This window comes from Raphanus sativus, chromosome 2 (assembly GCF_000801105.2).
Source record: "Raphanus sativus cultivar WK10039 chromosome 2, ASM80110v3, whole genome shotgun sequence".
NCBI classification, from domain to species: domain Eukaryota; kingdom Viridiplantae; phylum Streptophyta; class Magnoliopsida; order Brassicales; family Brassicaceae; genus Raphanus; species Raphanus sativus.
In genome coordinates, this window is record NC_079512.1 from 21239329 (window position 1) to 21255118 (window position 15790).

General features: G+C 34.0%; 2 protein-coding genes across 3 annotated transcripts; one reads left to right on the forward strand and one right to left on the reverse strand.

The window, feature by feature from the left end:
• Positions 1–5037: 5037 nt before the first annotated feature.
• On the reverse strand, positions 5038–6799 carry LOC108826147 (uncharacterized). Of its 2 annotated transcripts, XM_018599530.2 has the most exons (5): positions 6445–6799; positions 6171–6342; positions 5855–5887; positions 5613–5707; positions 5038–5424 (listed from the first exon to the last, which is right to left on the reverse strand). In XM_018599530.2, exons 1-5 carry the CDS (start codon positions 6763–6765, stop codon positions 5200–5202), a joined length of 846 nt encoding a protein of 281 aa, XP_018455032.1. In that variant the 5' UTR covers positions 6766–6799; the 3' UTR covers positions 5038–5199. The 2 variants fall into 2 exon arrangements, with proteins under 2 accessions (XP_018455032.1, XP_018455038.1); XM_018599536.2 differs by lacking the exon at positions 5855–5887 and having other exon boundaries at positions 6445–6796.
• Positions 6800–10012: 3213 nt separating this feature from the next.
• Positions 10013–12179, forward strand: LOC108840315 (UDP-glycosyltransferase 76E2). Its single transcript, XM_018613149.2, has 2 exons — positions 10013–10616; positions 11132–12179. Exons 1-2 carry the CDS (start codon positions 10133–10135, stop codon positions 12019–12021), a joined length of 1374 nt encoding a protein of 457 aa, XP_018468651.1. The 5' UTR covers positions 10013–10132; the 3' UTR covers positions 12022–12179.
• Positions 12180–15790: the final 3611 nt, after the last annotated feature.

Genomic DNA, 15790 nt, shown 5'->3' on the forward strand with positions numbered 1-15790 from the left:
ACATACGACTGAGATAATACTCCAGTAGGAAAATAAAGGTTAAAAGGTTTCCTTTCTTCTGCTGTAAATCATATTTAGGATTTCCTTGATCGATTGTTTTTTTTATAGCAGATAATGAAGTTGTTATTTACTACTAGGACTAGGACCGGCAAGAAAACAAAAACTCAGTTCTGAAATTTATATATAGGATTAACACAAATGATAGAGAATTGGGGATCAATGTCACTTTCCATGGAGTTTTCAACTCATATCCTGATACTTAATGCCGGAAGGCTAACCAATGGCATAATTGTGAAACTGAAATCCATTTTTTTTTTAACAATGGTTAATATCTTACAACAAACAATATGAAAATAAACTCCTGATCACTTTTTTTTAATATAGGTAAATCACCACTACCTTATCATATAATCTATAGTCCTATTGGATATGATAATCAACTAGCTAGCTATAACATATGCATTGATGAATAATTTAACTAATAATGATTCATGATGAAATCTATTCTATTAATTATTCAACATGTCCAATTGATATTAGTTGTGTCCATTTAAAAAACTCCAACTTTTACATAATTATATATTAATCTATTTAATATAAAGCGATTTTCTATCTAACTACAAGCAGTTACGTTTTCTTTATTAAAACGGTTGGATTTATGTATTTACCTTTTTCGTGTATCAAAGGATACGTGGTTAATTTCTCCTCAAATCATCCTTTTATACCCAGATTATTAAAAACAACCACTGGAATTTCAAATATCTCCATAACCCAGTTTATCAAAATAATTCATTTTTTCTATTTTTGAATCATTGCAATCGAATACTGGCTATCAGATCTGTATATTTGATGAAAAACAATAAGAAAAAGGCTAAGTCATAGTCATTATTACGATGGAAAAAGTTGCAGGAAACTTGAAAACTGTCTTGAGGAGAAAGACAGTTTAATTACAATTGTACCATTAATAAAAAAAAATCAAAACAAAAAAGAAACATACAGGTTCGAACAAGAGAGCAGTTACCATATAATCCCTTCCACGACCACTAGACCAGAATATCTTATTACCATAACTGTCCTATTCTCTATACATATCAAAATATAACTAGAATTTATTTCAATTTCATGAATTACAAATTATTTGACTAATTTATCTACCAAATTAGGATTTTGCCTATAAATTAGTAAATAATTATTATTATGAAATTAAATTTAAGTTGAATTTTTAAAAAAATTATTAGATTTATCTAGGTTTTTATCGGGTCAACCATTGCCAGATCACATATCAATGACGAACTTTTGAAGTTTTTAATTGGATTTTATGGAGTTCTAAAATATAATTTTATAAGTAATCCTAAATTTGAGCTGGATTATATGAGGATCACTAAATTTACCTTTTTTATCCCGGATTTGGATCTAAAATGAAAACATCGCAATCAATATTTTCGAGTATATAGACTAGACTTAATGGGATTTGAGATCCAGACTTCTGGGTAGGTTCCACATTGATTTGACCAATAGATACTATTTTCACCGAGAGGCATTTTTTCACCTTTTACGAAAGAAAATATATACTATTTTCACCGACTATTGCAGTATAACATTTAATTATAATAAAATTTGATATTTTCTACAAAAATCATTATCGCAATAGGAAATCATAACTTACATCACAGCTCAAGAAATTATGATTTATTCAACCATACATTAATTTATTTAAATTTTAAATATGGCACATACATTAAATTTATCAATTAACAAAGCACATATGATGTTAAAAAGAGAGTTTAATAAGGTTTAAGTGGATTTATAATAGAAATAATTATTTATATAACTTATTTAGGTTAACGGGTTTTAAATAGGTTATTCGATTAAAATATACTTGATTAATTATGTTAGGTAACTGGTAAGAAAATATAACATGTTGTAACTTCTGTTAATAAGATTTAAAAATAATTTCAGAAGTGCTTATGGTATAAGAGAATAGTAATGAAACTTTATAAATTTAATATAGTTACCAAAAATTATAGTAGATTAAATTAATATTAAACATAAATATAATTACAAAAAAATACAAATATAAAAATAATTCTCAAAAAAATAAAACAAAAATATATCCGCCATGTTAAAGACGGGTCAGAATCTATTACTTATTAATTCAGTAAACCATGGGACATAATCAGACGCCGATGCAAACCAAACCACAAAGTTTTTCAGATTACATATAAAATTACAAAAACACAAAATATATATGACAATTTTTATATTTTATATAAAAAAACAGTTTAAGATAAAATCTTCTCACTCTTAATCCTCTGACGTCTCTTTAAAAACTTTCTCTTGGTATATTCAGTTAATTTGAGTTCATTTAAAAACAATTTTTAATCTGATTAAATTAGGAATGTGTCCAATTAACAATAGTTGATAGATGTATGATATTAAAAAAAATATCACACATTTTCTCAACTGTTTAAAATTTTAATTTAAACAATGTTAAAGAAAATACATTTGAAATATTTTTTATCTTTTAAAAAAAATATTAAAAATATTTAAATAGGTTTAGAAAGGTGTTATGCATCTCCAACTCAACTGCATAATTTGCTGCAAAATGGTAAAAAATGCAGTTATGAGCAAATAAAGAAATTATTACTCCAAAAAAGCATTACTCTAAGATCAATATAATTGTCAGGTTCAAAATGAGTAATCCTATAAGATTTAAATTAAATAGGTCATATTTATTGTATTGTAAAAGTTTTACACATATATATATGTACATACAAATATACATATATATTTTGAATACTCATTCGTTTTTTGTTGCGATCTGATATGGTATCAATTTTTCGAATATAGAATTTTAAAACATGTTCAAATATACAGGTCATATCTTAATCGGGTTGGAAACCCTGATTTTTATAACAGTTCCAAGTCGAAATTATGTCGGTTTTCAAGTACGGATATTATTAGCTAATTACATTAATAACTCATTAATGCTAATAAATGCAAAAAGACACCTACCTAAAATTGTAACTATAGTTTGTTATTTAAAAAATAATAACTATCTTGAAAAAAATTAATAACTATTTTGGAATAAAGTTTAAAATTAATGTGTAAGATGGCTATAACGCAAGTGTTTAGTTATGTAACATCACAAATTCAATACAATTATCAAAACCTCTTCCTACTAATTCTTTAAGAAAATACTAGATCATGACCCGCGCGACCGCGCGGATTTTATTTTTGTTTTAACACATAACATATATTCTATAGTAGTTAATACAATTTGAAATTTTTTCTTTTCACATACAGTAGTTTTATATAATTTCGAGTTTATCCAAAATGTATTGTTTAAGAATAATGTTAAAACTGTTTTTTGTATTCAAAGTTTTTCATTGGTATATTAGAGATATGTATGGTGCAAACACGATTAAAATATCAGTATATTATAGATGCAATTGTGAAGCACTAATCTAATAGTAACCAATACGATTTGGACTAACATAATAGATGTAAAGGGAAAACACTAATCTAATATTAACCAATACGATTTAGACTAACACAACTGAAGTCTTCATTATAATTTTAATAAAATAGTTATAAATTATAAGATACATAAAACAAAAAAATTTATGGAAAATTAAGAAATAGCAAGAAAGATTAAACGTGCGGATATATAAATGTTTTATATTTGGTCAAATAATTTAAATGAAACTGTCGTCTATATGAGTCTGTAATGCTGCTGACAAAAAAAATAATTTAAATGAAACTGTATTAACCGTAAAATATTCCATAACCTATTAAGTTAGATATAATAAATACAAAATCTCATGACACCGAGATTTTAGGTATAGTAGAGTAAACTTGGAGAATGGGATTTTCCATATTTATGATTTTTCAAATATGACAATTTGATTGTGAATATTTGATTGCCACTGAGACTTTAGGCATGATAGACTCATAATCGTTTTTTTTGTTTAAATTGATGTATCTGTTATTGAGATAAGAATATATGTTAATTAGTTATTCTATTTAGTTTATATTCATAACTTGGTGAAGGGGTTTTCCCATAATCTATTATTTTTAAAGTATAAATGGATGTTTCTGTTATTGAAATAAGAATATACGTCAAGTTATTCTATTTAGTGTATATCTTTAGTATTGAGTTTCAAAAAATTTACGATGTGGTTGAAACATGTTCTTAAATTATTTGGTTAATTGAATTAATTGGTTTGGGAGATAACCGGACCAAGATAGTCAAAATTATATAATGACTGGCTAAGGACTCGTTTATTATTTATATTTTTAGTAACATGTGTAATATTTATTTTTATTTCTATTTATTTATATTTATATTTTTAAGAACTCAGATTCGTATAATATTTATATTGAGACATTTGTTGTATTCATTTGAGTATAATAAAAGAAAGGGATTGTTATATTTGTACTATGATAATGTTAGTATACTCTTAACGAAAGAATAGATATTTTGTTAATAATTTACGGTGGAGCTAAAGAGTTTTGTTAATAGTATACGTTGATATTAAACTACGGTGGAGAATATGTTGAATGAAAGAATATATACAGCAAATGTGATGTTAAATGATAATTATGGTGGAGTTAAATGATAGAAGTTTGGTATTAAACTCTTTAAGGAAATATTTAAATGAAAGGTTAGGCTAAGAATAATAATGTAAGGTTAGGCTAAAAATAATAATGTAATGTCCAACTTAAAAATCCACCTAGAAAAAGTTACAATGTTTCTGTTTTAATAAGATAGATTATATACGAATATGATTATCAGAATCTAGTTTTCCTTAAAACACTTACATTGAGACATATAATTTATTTTCGATAAACAGAGTCTTTTCGTAGCAAACGACCACAACAAATAATTCTGCTTACATTACTTTGAAACCTTCGATATACTTAATACTTTACAACCTATATTCAAAAAACAATGTATTGCCTGAGATTCAAATTCCATTTTTTAAACTAAAATTGCATTGTTTGGAATTCAAAGCTATTGTAAATCATGATCTCTTCTATACAAAACACTATTGCTTTCATGAAACAAATATTCTATAAGATATACACGTTCTCAACACTTTTAGAGACAAAATCTTTAATGGCTTGAAAGAAACATGAGAATATCTAAACCAAGCTAAGAAGAGGACGTTTCACTGCAATATTCGAGATTGTTTATTATTGCAAGCCAAGATCTTTTTTCAACTGAGCTAGCGTTGCTTCGATCTCATCAATATTGTCTTCTATACTGTTCTTCGTGCTACTACTATTCCCTGGTGATTTCCCCGTTGAGGAGCGTTCATCAAAATCAAATCTTTCTCCTTTTTTGCTTGATCCATCATCCTCTTCATCGGTTATGTTTAGTTCTTTCTCAAGGAACTCCACAAACTCTTCCCCAATTTCCTGATGACAAACAAATTAATGATAAGGTTTTAGTCTACATTCATCAGAACAAAAGTTCCCAGGGTCAAAGAAAAATCTAAAGTATACACATTACCATAACAAATCAGAGGAACTAGGTTTCTATAGAATTAGGTACAAGGTTTATTGAAGAAACTAAAACTATTTTTATCAGTAGTTTTGGGGCTTACCGCTAGTTCTTCCCAAAGACTTTTAGGTTTTCCTTGTGAAGACGCACTTGCTTCCCAGTTCTTGAACTCTTCTTGAAGATCTTTGAAGAAATCCCCTGTCAATACCCCGCAGACAGAAAGTGAGCTTCTAAGTAAACAATTATACGATGTCCTGTGCATCAATAACTCTAGACGTGCCAAAAAAAAAAAGAAGAAAAAATCTAATTACAGAAAGAAAATAGATTTAACAAGGTTGCATCTACCGATTGTTATTTGAACATCCTTCACGAATTCACCTGCATTATAAAGTGTGCTGTGCATAAGATCACACTGACCTCAATCAACCCTAACTCCCCCCCCCCACCCCCACACCCATAAAACAACACATGAGAGAGAACACCTCACAACATGACTTCTAAACACTATGCACATTTTCACATACTCTATTCAGCATTTATGTGAATACTTAGACCATAAAAAGTTTCCCACTTTACAAAGCAGGATCCATTAAAAAAAAACACATTTCATTACAACTTAATAATGGTGCATTCAGTGGGTTAGTCAGGGTTGGTGTTTTACCAAGTCCGTAGAAATCTTCCTCGACTTGACTATTGCTTTTCCGGCTTGTTTGTTGACCCGTAGAGTAACCAGACGACGCACGAGTATCTGAACCGTACTTACGCCGTGAATCAGAGTTAATCAAAGTGGTGTACGCATGCTTTATCCTCAGAAACTTCTCCTGCGCATTTGCCTGTAAACACCAAATAACACAAGCCAAGAAACACAATATAGAATCACAATTTCATGACTTTATACATAACATATAAGCATAGTTCCAATTCGATTAAGTAACCTCTTTATTAACATCAGGGTGATACTTGAGAGCAAGTTTGCGGTAAGCCCTCTTTATATCTTGAGGAGTAGCTGATGGAGAGACGCCAAGAACCTCGTAAGGAGAGGCTCTAGCTCTCGGCACCATGATTCGATTCCTCTGTCGTCGTCTTTCATCGCAGCTCCTTCGGTTATAGAACGAACCGCCGCCGCCATAGCACCGATTCGTTACGGGAAAACCCAGAAATTTAATCCGATAAAGGAACTGGATTTGAGGAAGATGAGAGGAAAGGAAGAGACTTTGTGGTGTTGGAGACAGAACCGAAGATGTTGCGGCATACATAACTGTAGTTTGTCTCGATGGATCGAATGAATGTCTGGTCTCCCTTTTTGGACAAATCGAATGCTGGTTTTTTTTTTAACCGCTCTTCTGGTTTACGGTTTATTCTTAACCGTACCGTTCTTGTCTAACTTATAACCGCCGCTAAACTCTGTTTTTTTTTTTGTTGTAAACTACCGCTAAACTCTGTTTCTTGTTTGAATAAAGTTCGAAGCTTTGATCTTCACTTCACGCATGAACAGATTTCTCGTTTTCCGAGGAAGAAATCTTCATGATCATCTAGTGGCATCTCTGTTGATGCGAATTGCAGCTAAGCTTGTTGGATGGAATGTGGGAAAGTTGCAGACGCTAAGAAGGTGTTCGATGAAATGCCTAAGAGAGACATTATTGGTTATTTTGCTATCTTTAGAGAAATTAATGAAGAAGGTATATAGTTTTGATGCTTTCATCGTTCCTAGTCTTTTTAATCTGCTTGGTCAAGAATTTGAGAAGATGATACATTGTACGCTGCTCAAGTGTTCGTTTGAGTCTGATGCTTTTATAGTTGTTAGCTCGCTTATTTGATATGTACTCGAAGTTTGGGGAGGCAGAGAATGCGGTGATCAGCGATTTGGTTGTGTTCAACGCTACGATCTCTGGTTAAGCTAACAATAGTCAAGCGGATGAGATTGGTGAAAGATATGTTTGTGGGAATGCTCTGATTGCAGGAGTTTCGCCTATGGGAAATGAAGAGAAAGTATGTGAGGATCTTGAGATTGATGTGTTTGGATGGGTCACAAACCCGACGTTGTGTCCTGAACGTCTACTATATCAGGCCTTGTATATAACTTTCAGAATGCGAAAGTGTTAAGTTTCTTGGGCTTCCACTTAAAATCAATTGGCAATTAGTGGAGTGGCAGAGTCCTTTATATATTATTAATGTCCCTTTCATATTTTCGATGTGGAATCTTCTCTCCAATACCCTCCCTCGAGATAATGGTGCGTATAACCATTAATCTCGCAGAATCCATCATACTCCTCCGAGATAATGCTCTTTTTCTAGCTATCTCGAAGAACTGAGCCTTCTCTGGGCCATCAGCTAATGGGTTGATCGGGCCACTGTCCGGGCCGGATTAATGGGCCGGCTCTAATACCATGATAAGTTTCTTGGGCTTCCACTTAAAACCAAGGGCTTCCACTTAAAACCAATTGGCAATTAGTGGAGTGGCTCAAGTCCTTTATATATTACTAATGTCCCTTTCATATTTTCGATGTGGGATCTTCTCTCCTCTCCAATAGAAAGCCTTTGAGCTTTTAAACAGATATTAATAGATGGTTTTAAACAGATTGGAGCTATATGCTTGTATGGTGGATCTTCTTATAGCTGTAAACTGGTCGAGTCCACATCCATTAGCCCGTATCCATTTGTCCATTTATTGTTTGTGTACAAAGAGTGACCATGTCCATTAGAACCATGTCCACTAAGAACCATATCCACTAAAACCCATATTTTTATGGGCTGCCATAGAGTCCATAATAGACCATATAAGAAAACTTTAAATTTTAATTTATAAGCCTATAATTTATAAGCCTATAATTATATATACAAGTTCATAAAATTAAAATTAATCTATAAATACAACAATACATTAGTTCACAAATACAACAATTTTGGTTTTGGCAAGAAAACTTGATTTTGCGATTTTAACGGAAAATTTTGATTTTACGATTTTGGCGGGAAAACCTGATTTTCCGGTTATGGCAGAAAATCTCGATTTTGCGGTTTTGGCAGGAAAACTCGATTTTGCAGTTTGACGGGAAAATCGATTTTGCGGTTTTGGCCGGAAAACCCGATTTTATGGTTTTGGCGGGAAACCCCGATTTTACGGTTTTGGCGGGAAAATCTGATTTTACGGTTTTGGCGGGAAAACCCGATTTTTCGGTTTTGGCGGGAAACCCTGATTTTATGGTTTTGACGGAATAACCCGATTTTAAGGTTTTGGCGGGAAAACCTGATTTTTCCGATTTTGGCGGGAAAACTCGATTTTCCGGTTTTGGCGGGAAAACCCGATTTTCCGGTTTTGGCGGGAAAACCCGATTTCTCAGTTTTGGGAGAAACCCCGATTTTACGGTTTTGGCAATTTTACGGTTTTAGCGGAAAATTCGATTTCCCGATTTTGGCAAGAAAACTCGATTTTTCCGGTTTTGGCGGAAAAAATTCGATTTCTCAGTTTTGGCGGGAAAACCCAATTTCTCAATTTTCACGGAAAACCCCGATTTTACGATTTTGACAGAGAAAATTCAATTTTCCGGTTTTGGCGAGAAAACCCGATTTCTCGGTTTTTGTAGAAAAATTCAATTTTTTTTTGAAACCCTAAATTTTTTTTTGTCCATTGGACAACCCATGTCCATGAAACCCAAAACTCGTAAAGACCATTTTAAATGGTCATCCATATTTTGTCCATTAATAACCCATGGAAAAAATGGATGTGTCCATATTAAGTCCATTTAAATATGGACGTGGACGACCAATGCACGACCCGCCCATTTAACACCTATAGATCTTCTGGGCCGAGCAGGGAAGCTTGTTGAAGCCTATGAGATGCTCAAGGCTATTGCTAATGCAGCCAGATTTGTTTGTGTGGGGGTGCTTTGTTAGGCGCGTGTAGGAATCATGGGAGATTGCAGATCACGGTTGGCAGAGCTCGAACCAGAGAACTCAGGGAATGAGTTACTTCTGTCCAATGCTGGTAGTTGGGAATGTGTTGTAAGAATGAAGAAGAAGACAATAAAGAAGAAAAGTAGAAGAAGTTGAGAAGGTTTGTTGGCTATTATTTTCGTATATAGACTTTAATTAGAAAAAAGACAAAGTAAGACTTTAACTGAAAGTCCAGCCATGGGCCACGTGTGTTTGTGCATGTGCTGGTACTTCCTTACAGTTACCAATTAAGAAAAAGTTGTTAGACCATCTCCAACCCACCTCTATTTTAATCTCTATATTTTCCTCTAAAATAGAGAAACTCTATTATAGAGGTGGATTTACTCCAATGTATGCTTCTATAATAGAGTTCTTCTATTTATAGAGGAAAATATAGAGATATGCTATTTTCACCTTTAAATATAGAGACAAAAAGTAGAATTCCTCTATATTTTCCTCTAAAATAGAGAAACTCTATTATAGAGGCATACATTGGAGCAAATCCACCTCTATAATAGAGTTTCTCTATTTTAGAGAAAAAAATAGAGGTGTACATTGGAGATGCTCTTAAAGCTTTCGGTTTCATTCTAATTATGAATAAAGAAATTAATAAAATCTTTAGAGCAGAGAAACAGCGAATGTCTCAACCTATATATCAGATTCAGACCATATCAAGGTGAAAGTATTGAGAGAATGGAGGAAAAGCGAGTGAAGAGAAGGATCGTTTTAGTTCCGGTTCCAGCACAAGGTCATGTCACTCCTATTATGCAACTCGGGAAAGCTCTTCACTCCAAAGGCTTCTCCATCACCGTCGTTCAGACACAGTATAATCGAGTTACCTCTTCCAAAGACTTCTCTGATTTTCACTTTCTCACCATCCCAGGTAGTTTAACCGAGTCTGATCTCAAAAACCTCGGTATACTCCAGTTTCTGGTGAAGCTCAATCAAATCTGTGAGGCGTCTTTCAAGCAATGCTTAGGTCAACTGCTGAAGGAACAGGGTGACGGTGATGAGGTTGTTTGTGTTGTCTATGATGAGTACATGCATTTCTCAAAAGCTGCAGCGAAGGAGTTTCAGCTTCCTAGTGTTGTCTTCAGTACTACGAGTGCTACTGCCTTTCTCTGCCGCTCTGTTTTAGCCAAAGTCAACGCAGAGAGGTTCTTGATCGACATGAAAGGTAACCAAGATTCTTTTCCTTTTTACCTGCCCCCAAACCGGACCGGACCTTTTCAGTTTTCGGTTTGGTTACTGGATTTTGAAAAATAATTCAGTTTTTGGTTTGTGATTTTCAGAAATTTCTTTTTCTTTTAAAAACCCAAAAATCGAAAATTAACCAAAATAACCAAACTTGAAACAAACTAACCGTTGACAAAAAAAAAGGAATCAAACTAACCAAAAATATCCAAAACTATCATAATTTTTTAAATAATTATACCGAAAATTAACCAAAATAATCAAACTAACTGAAAATAACAAAAAAAAAACGAAAATAACTGAAACTTTCCTAATCTTTAAAATAATTATATGAAATCTAACCGAAATGGAAAAAAAATATAAAACTGAAAACCAGACCGGACCAATTTTATTTTTGGTGGGATTGTGGCCTAACCAAATTAAATCAAACCGAAAATACCCGAACCTTAGAAACTGAAACCGCAGTCTAAACGCTGTTTGGTTTTGTCTACTATGCAGATGTTGAAATGCAAGACAAGCTTTTTCCAGGGTTGCATCCTCTAAGGTACAAGGATCTACCAACTTCAGCGTTTGGACCAATAGAGAGTATGCTCAGGGTTTACACTCAAACTGTTAACACTGGAACAGCTTCCGCTGTTATCATTAACTCAGCGAGCTGTCTTGAAAGCTCTTCTTTGGCACGGTTGCAAGAAGAACTACAAGTTCCAGTATATCCCATTGGTCCGCTTCACATTGCAGCTTCTGCACCTTCTAGTTTGCTTGAAGAGGACAGAAGCTGCATCGAGTGGTTGAACTTGCAGAAACCAAGATCTGTTATATACATAAGCTTAGGGAGCTTAGCTCTAATGGAAACCAAAGACGCCTTGGAGATGGCTTGGGGGTTGAGTAATAGCAACCAACCTTTCTTGTGGGTGATCAGACCAGGTTCCATTCCTCCCTCGGAGTGGACAGAGTCCTTACCAGAGGAGTTCAGCAAGTTAGTTTCAGAGAGAGGTTACATTGTGAAATGGGCACCGCAGATGGAAGTTCTCAGACATCCTGCAGTGGGAGGGTTTTGGAGTCACTGTGGATGGAACTCGACGCTAGAGAGCATTGGGGAAGGTGTTCCAATGATTTGTAGGCCTTTCACAGGTGATCAGAAAGTGAATGCGAGGTACTTAGAGAGAGCTTGGAGAAATGGGGTTCAGTTGGAGGGGGAGCTGGATAAAGAAGCTGTGGAGAGAGCTGTGAAGAGGTTGCTTGTGGATGAAGAAGGAGCAGAAATGAGGAAGAGTATTGTTGATTTGAAAGAGAAACTAGAAGCCTCTGTTAGAAGTGGAGGTTCATCATGCAGCTCATTAGACAACTTTGTTAACTCCTTGAAAACGAAGAATTTCATGCAGCAATGAGATAATTCATTTAGTATTATATATCAATTGGCATAAAGAAAAAGAAAGAACATTATTCTAATTTTTTTTTTGTTCAACCCATTATTCTAATTTCTATTTGAAGTGTAATGATTTGGCAGTTATCACTAAATAAAAGAGTTGAAAGGCTTGAGCTTCTCCATTACAGCTGCTAAAGTCATTTTCACTTTGATACCAAAACAAACAATTCAACTGAGTCGGATACGGACTGGTTGGTTTCTGATTAAGATCAGCAAAGACAGGGGAAGTTTCAAGGTCAGTTAGAGTCAGTTGTTGCATGTGTCATCATCTAACATGAAGATCTTGTTCTCTGCTAAACCTGCTCTGAGCTTGCTAATGGTAGGAGAGAGGATGAAGAGAAGATCATGTCCTCGCAGTAAAGGACATTGTGACAATCATGAAGTTAACATAGCAACATTACTAGTTCCTAGAAATTTGCACCATATCTACATCTGAAAGTTATTCTTGGATTGATCCAACAAAGATTCCTCCACTGAAGAATCTTTAGAAGAAAGAGTGGATGATTGACTTTAGATATGAACCTGGTTCTTGATAGAAGGAATCTATGTCGAATCAATCCAAGATTCTTGCTACTTTTAATGTAAGTATATGAGGTGAAAAGAGCTTATTGTGGAAATGAGACATTAATGGCTAAAACTACTAACTCTTTAATACTCCCTCCGTTCGAATTTACATTAAGTTCTACTGCTTTTCTTTTGTGTCGATATATAGGTCGTTCAAGAAATTCAATGCAAAAGATAATAAAAATTACTTTTACTATCCCTGTAATTAATGATCTGTAGTGATAATAATATGATGCCAATTCGACATTGAACACTAACGAAAAGGTTAGAATAGACATTACATCAACTTTCTTAATTTAAGTGAAACGTTGTCGAATGTTATGTAATTACGAACGGAGGGAGTAACAAAAAAGGCTACTAACTAACTATTCGTGGACAAAGAAAAGGAAAACATAATGCCTTCACTTCTAGTTGGAATGTCACTTTCTTCCTTTTGTTGGGATTTATTGGTGTGTACCCTTCGACATAATCAAAGCATAAATTACTACTCAAGCAAGAGAAACGTGCGAATAGTTTTTCCCCGTTCATGAGGGTCTTCCATGCCAGCTTACTCGGTTCATATCTCATTCTATTCCATGCGAGAAGTGGTGCATTAATTTTTCTAAAGTTCAAAAATTTTGTTTACTAAATATGCAATCACCATAAAATCATTTTGCTAATGATTTCCTAGTAGATCATCTATCCTTATATTACTCCAGTTAAAACATATTTTCTAAATAGATGTGTAACCGCAAAAATAAATACACTTTGTTAACATACAAATAGTTAAATCAATTCTTTTTACGTCAATCCATATATTATAATCTGAAATGTTATAATTCACCATTTAAAAAAACGTCTTGTTACGTCCAAAATTGTTACCATATATCCACACTCGTTTTAAGTTAGGCTCTCTATAAAGCTCACATTATCAACAACATTCTAATTCCAAAGAGTGAACTAAACATAAATTGTAAATATTGATACAAATTGACCCAAAAAAAAAATATTGATACAAATATAGTTCAATATCCAACAACTAGAGAACATATAAGAGAATTCTCAAGAGAGTTGAATAAGCGGAGCAAGAAACTTTTTATACCGGGGTCAAATTTCTTTTTCAAAAACATAATTTATAAACCATTAAAAACTATTAATTATAACTTTTCTTTTTAATGTTTATAATAATTTTAGTGGAATTATATTTTGGTGGAATCAAATTTTATATTTTAATGGGGCCAATAATTTTTTCTTTAAAAAAACAAATAATAAAAAAACAGTAAAGTCAGCTGACTCCACTCTTCATTGGCTATCTCCGCCCCTGATTGAATATATATATATATATATAATAATTAGGATGTTAAAACATATCTAGCAACCGAGTAAAAATTAGCAGTAAAGAACAATAATGAATAGCCCAAGATGTAAAAATTAGCAGTAAGGAACAATAATGAATAGCCCAAGATTTATTATGTACCATAATCGCGCCTCTGTGGTTGGGTGGTTAAGGCTAGGGCTGCGACTTTTAACCGGAACCGAGCATCCGAACCGGATCCGATCCGATTTTGACCGGTTCGGTTTACCTTCGGTACAGTCAAATTTAACCGATGGATAATAATATTAAAAACCACGGGTAACGGGTCGGATCCGGGTTTTACCGGAGCCAAATCAGATACCCGATATCATCCGAAGTTAAGTCTCCCCGACATAGCCGTTACACGCGTGTAACCAGAATCGAGACAATCCCCAATTCCCAAAATTCGAAGTTATGAACCCTACCTTTTCGATTCATCTTATCCATATAGCAATCGAGAAGTGTGAAGGTCTCTGACTCTCAATACAAATAGAGCAACTGGTGTTACCAAAAACATTCAAGCTGGAGACATTAGTCGATTCTCTTCTATCTCCATCGTCTGCATCTTCCAGAATTCATTCAGAGGTGAGCTGCGAGCATCGATTTTGATTGTTTGATTATGAAAGTTTGATACTTTGATTTCAATTATTTATGTTATCGCTTAAGCTATATTGATTTTTACTATCTATGACTATGTAGATGGATTCTTCTCCAACTCATCAACAAGACGAAGCCAATCATCAACCAATGAATGAAGATCTTTCTTCAGATGAAGATGTAGAAACACCGGGTTCAGAAAAAAGGAACGGAAGAGATGAAGATGTTGGTTTTGGTGAAGGGTCAAGGAAAAAGACGAGGTCTGATGTCTGGGACCATTTCAACAGGCTACCAGACAACTATGACAGATGCAGATGCCGCTACTGTAAGAAGGAGTTCAGCTGTCCAACGAAGTCTGGAACCTCTAATCTCAGGAAGCACAAAAATGGTTGTAGGGCATACTTTGCGTGGAAGGCTGCAAATAAATCCAAGAACCAGCCAAAGATATCTCCCGATGAAGAAGGCAACATGTATTTGTTTAAGGTGTCTGACCAAGTCTTCAAAGATGCTACGAATGAGATGATCGTCTTAGCCGAGTTACCATAGCATTTGTGGAAAGCGTAGCGTGGAAGCACTTCTGCAAGAAAGTCCAGTTAGATCCGCCTGTATGCAGGAAGACATGCACAAAGGAGATTGTGGCAATGTATAAGGCGAGGAAGGCATAGATGAAGAAAGTTCTTGGACAGAACAACCAAAGACTCTTTCTCACAACTGATATCTGGACTGCTCCCTACACTGCGGTTAGCTATATGGTAATTACTGCTCACTTTATTGACTCAAGTTGGAAGCTTAGAAAGATGATAATGGGATTCAAGAACGTTGACGATCATAAAGGATCTACTATTGCGAGAGTGCTTGTTGATTGTTTAGCAGAGGGGGAGATAAAATGAGTGTTCTGCATCACAGTTGACAATGCCACAACTAACACATCAGCCATGACGAAGTTCAAGGAAGAGTTCATGAACCATGGTGAAGATACACTGGTTTTGAATGGTGAGTTCTTGCACGTTAGGTGTGCAACGCATATTCTGAACCTGATTGTGAAGGAAGGGTTAAATGAGGTGGATGATAGCTTGACTGCGATTCAAAATGGGATTCAGTATGTGAGGTCTTCAACCAATAGACTCAAGTCTTTCGAGTTTCGGGTTGATACAGGAAAGATGAGCAAAGGAAGCCTTCCCTTAGATGTCAAGACAAGATGGAACTCAACGTATCTCATGCTAGACCAAGCAATCAA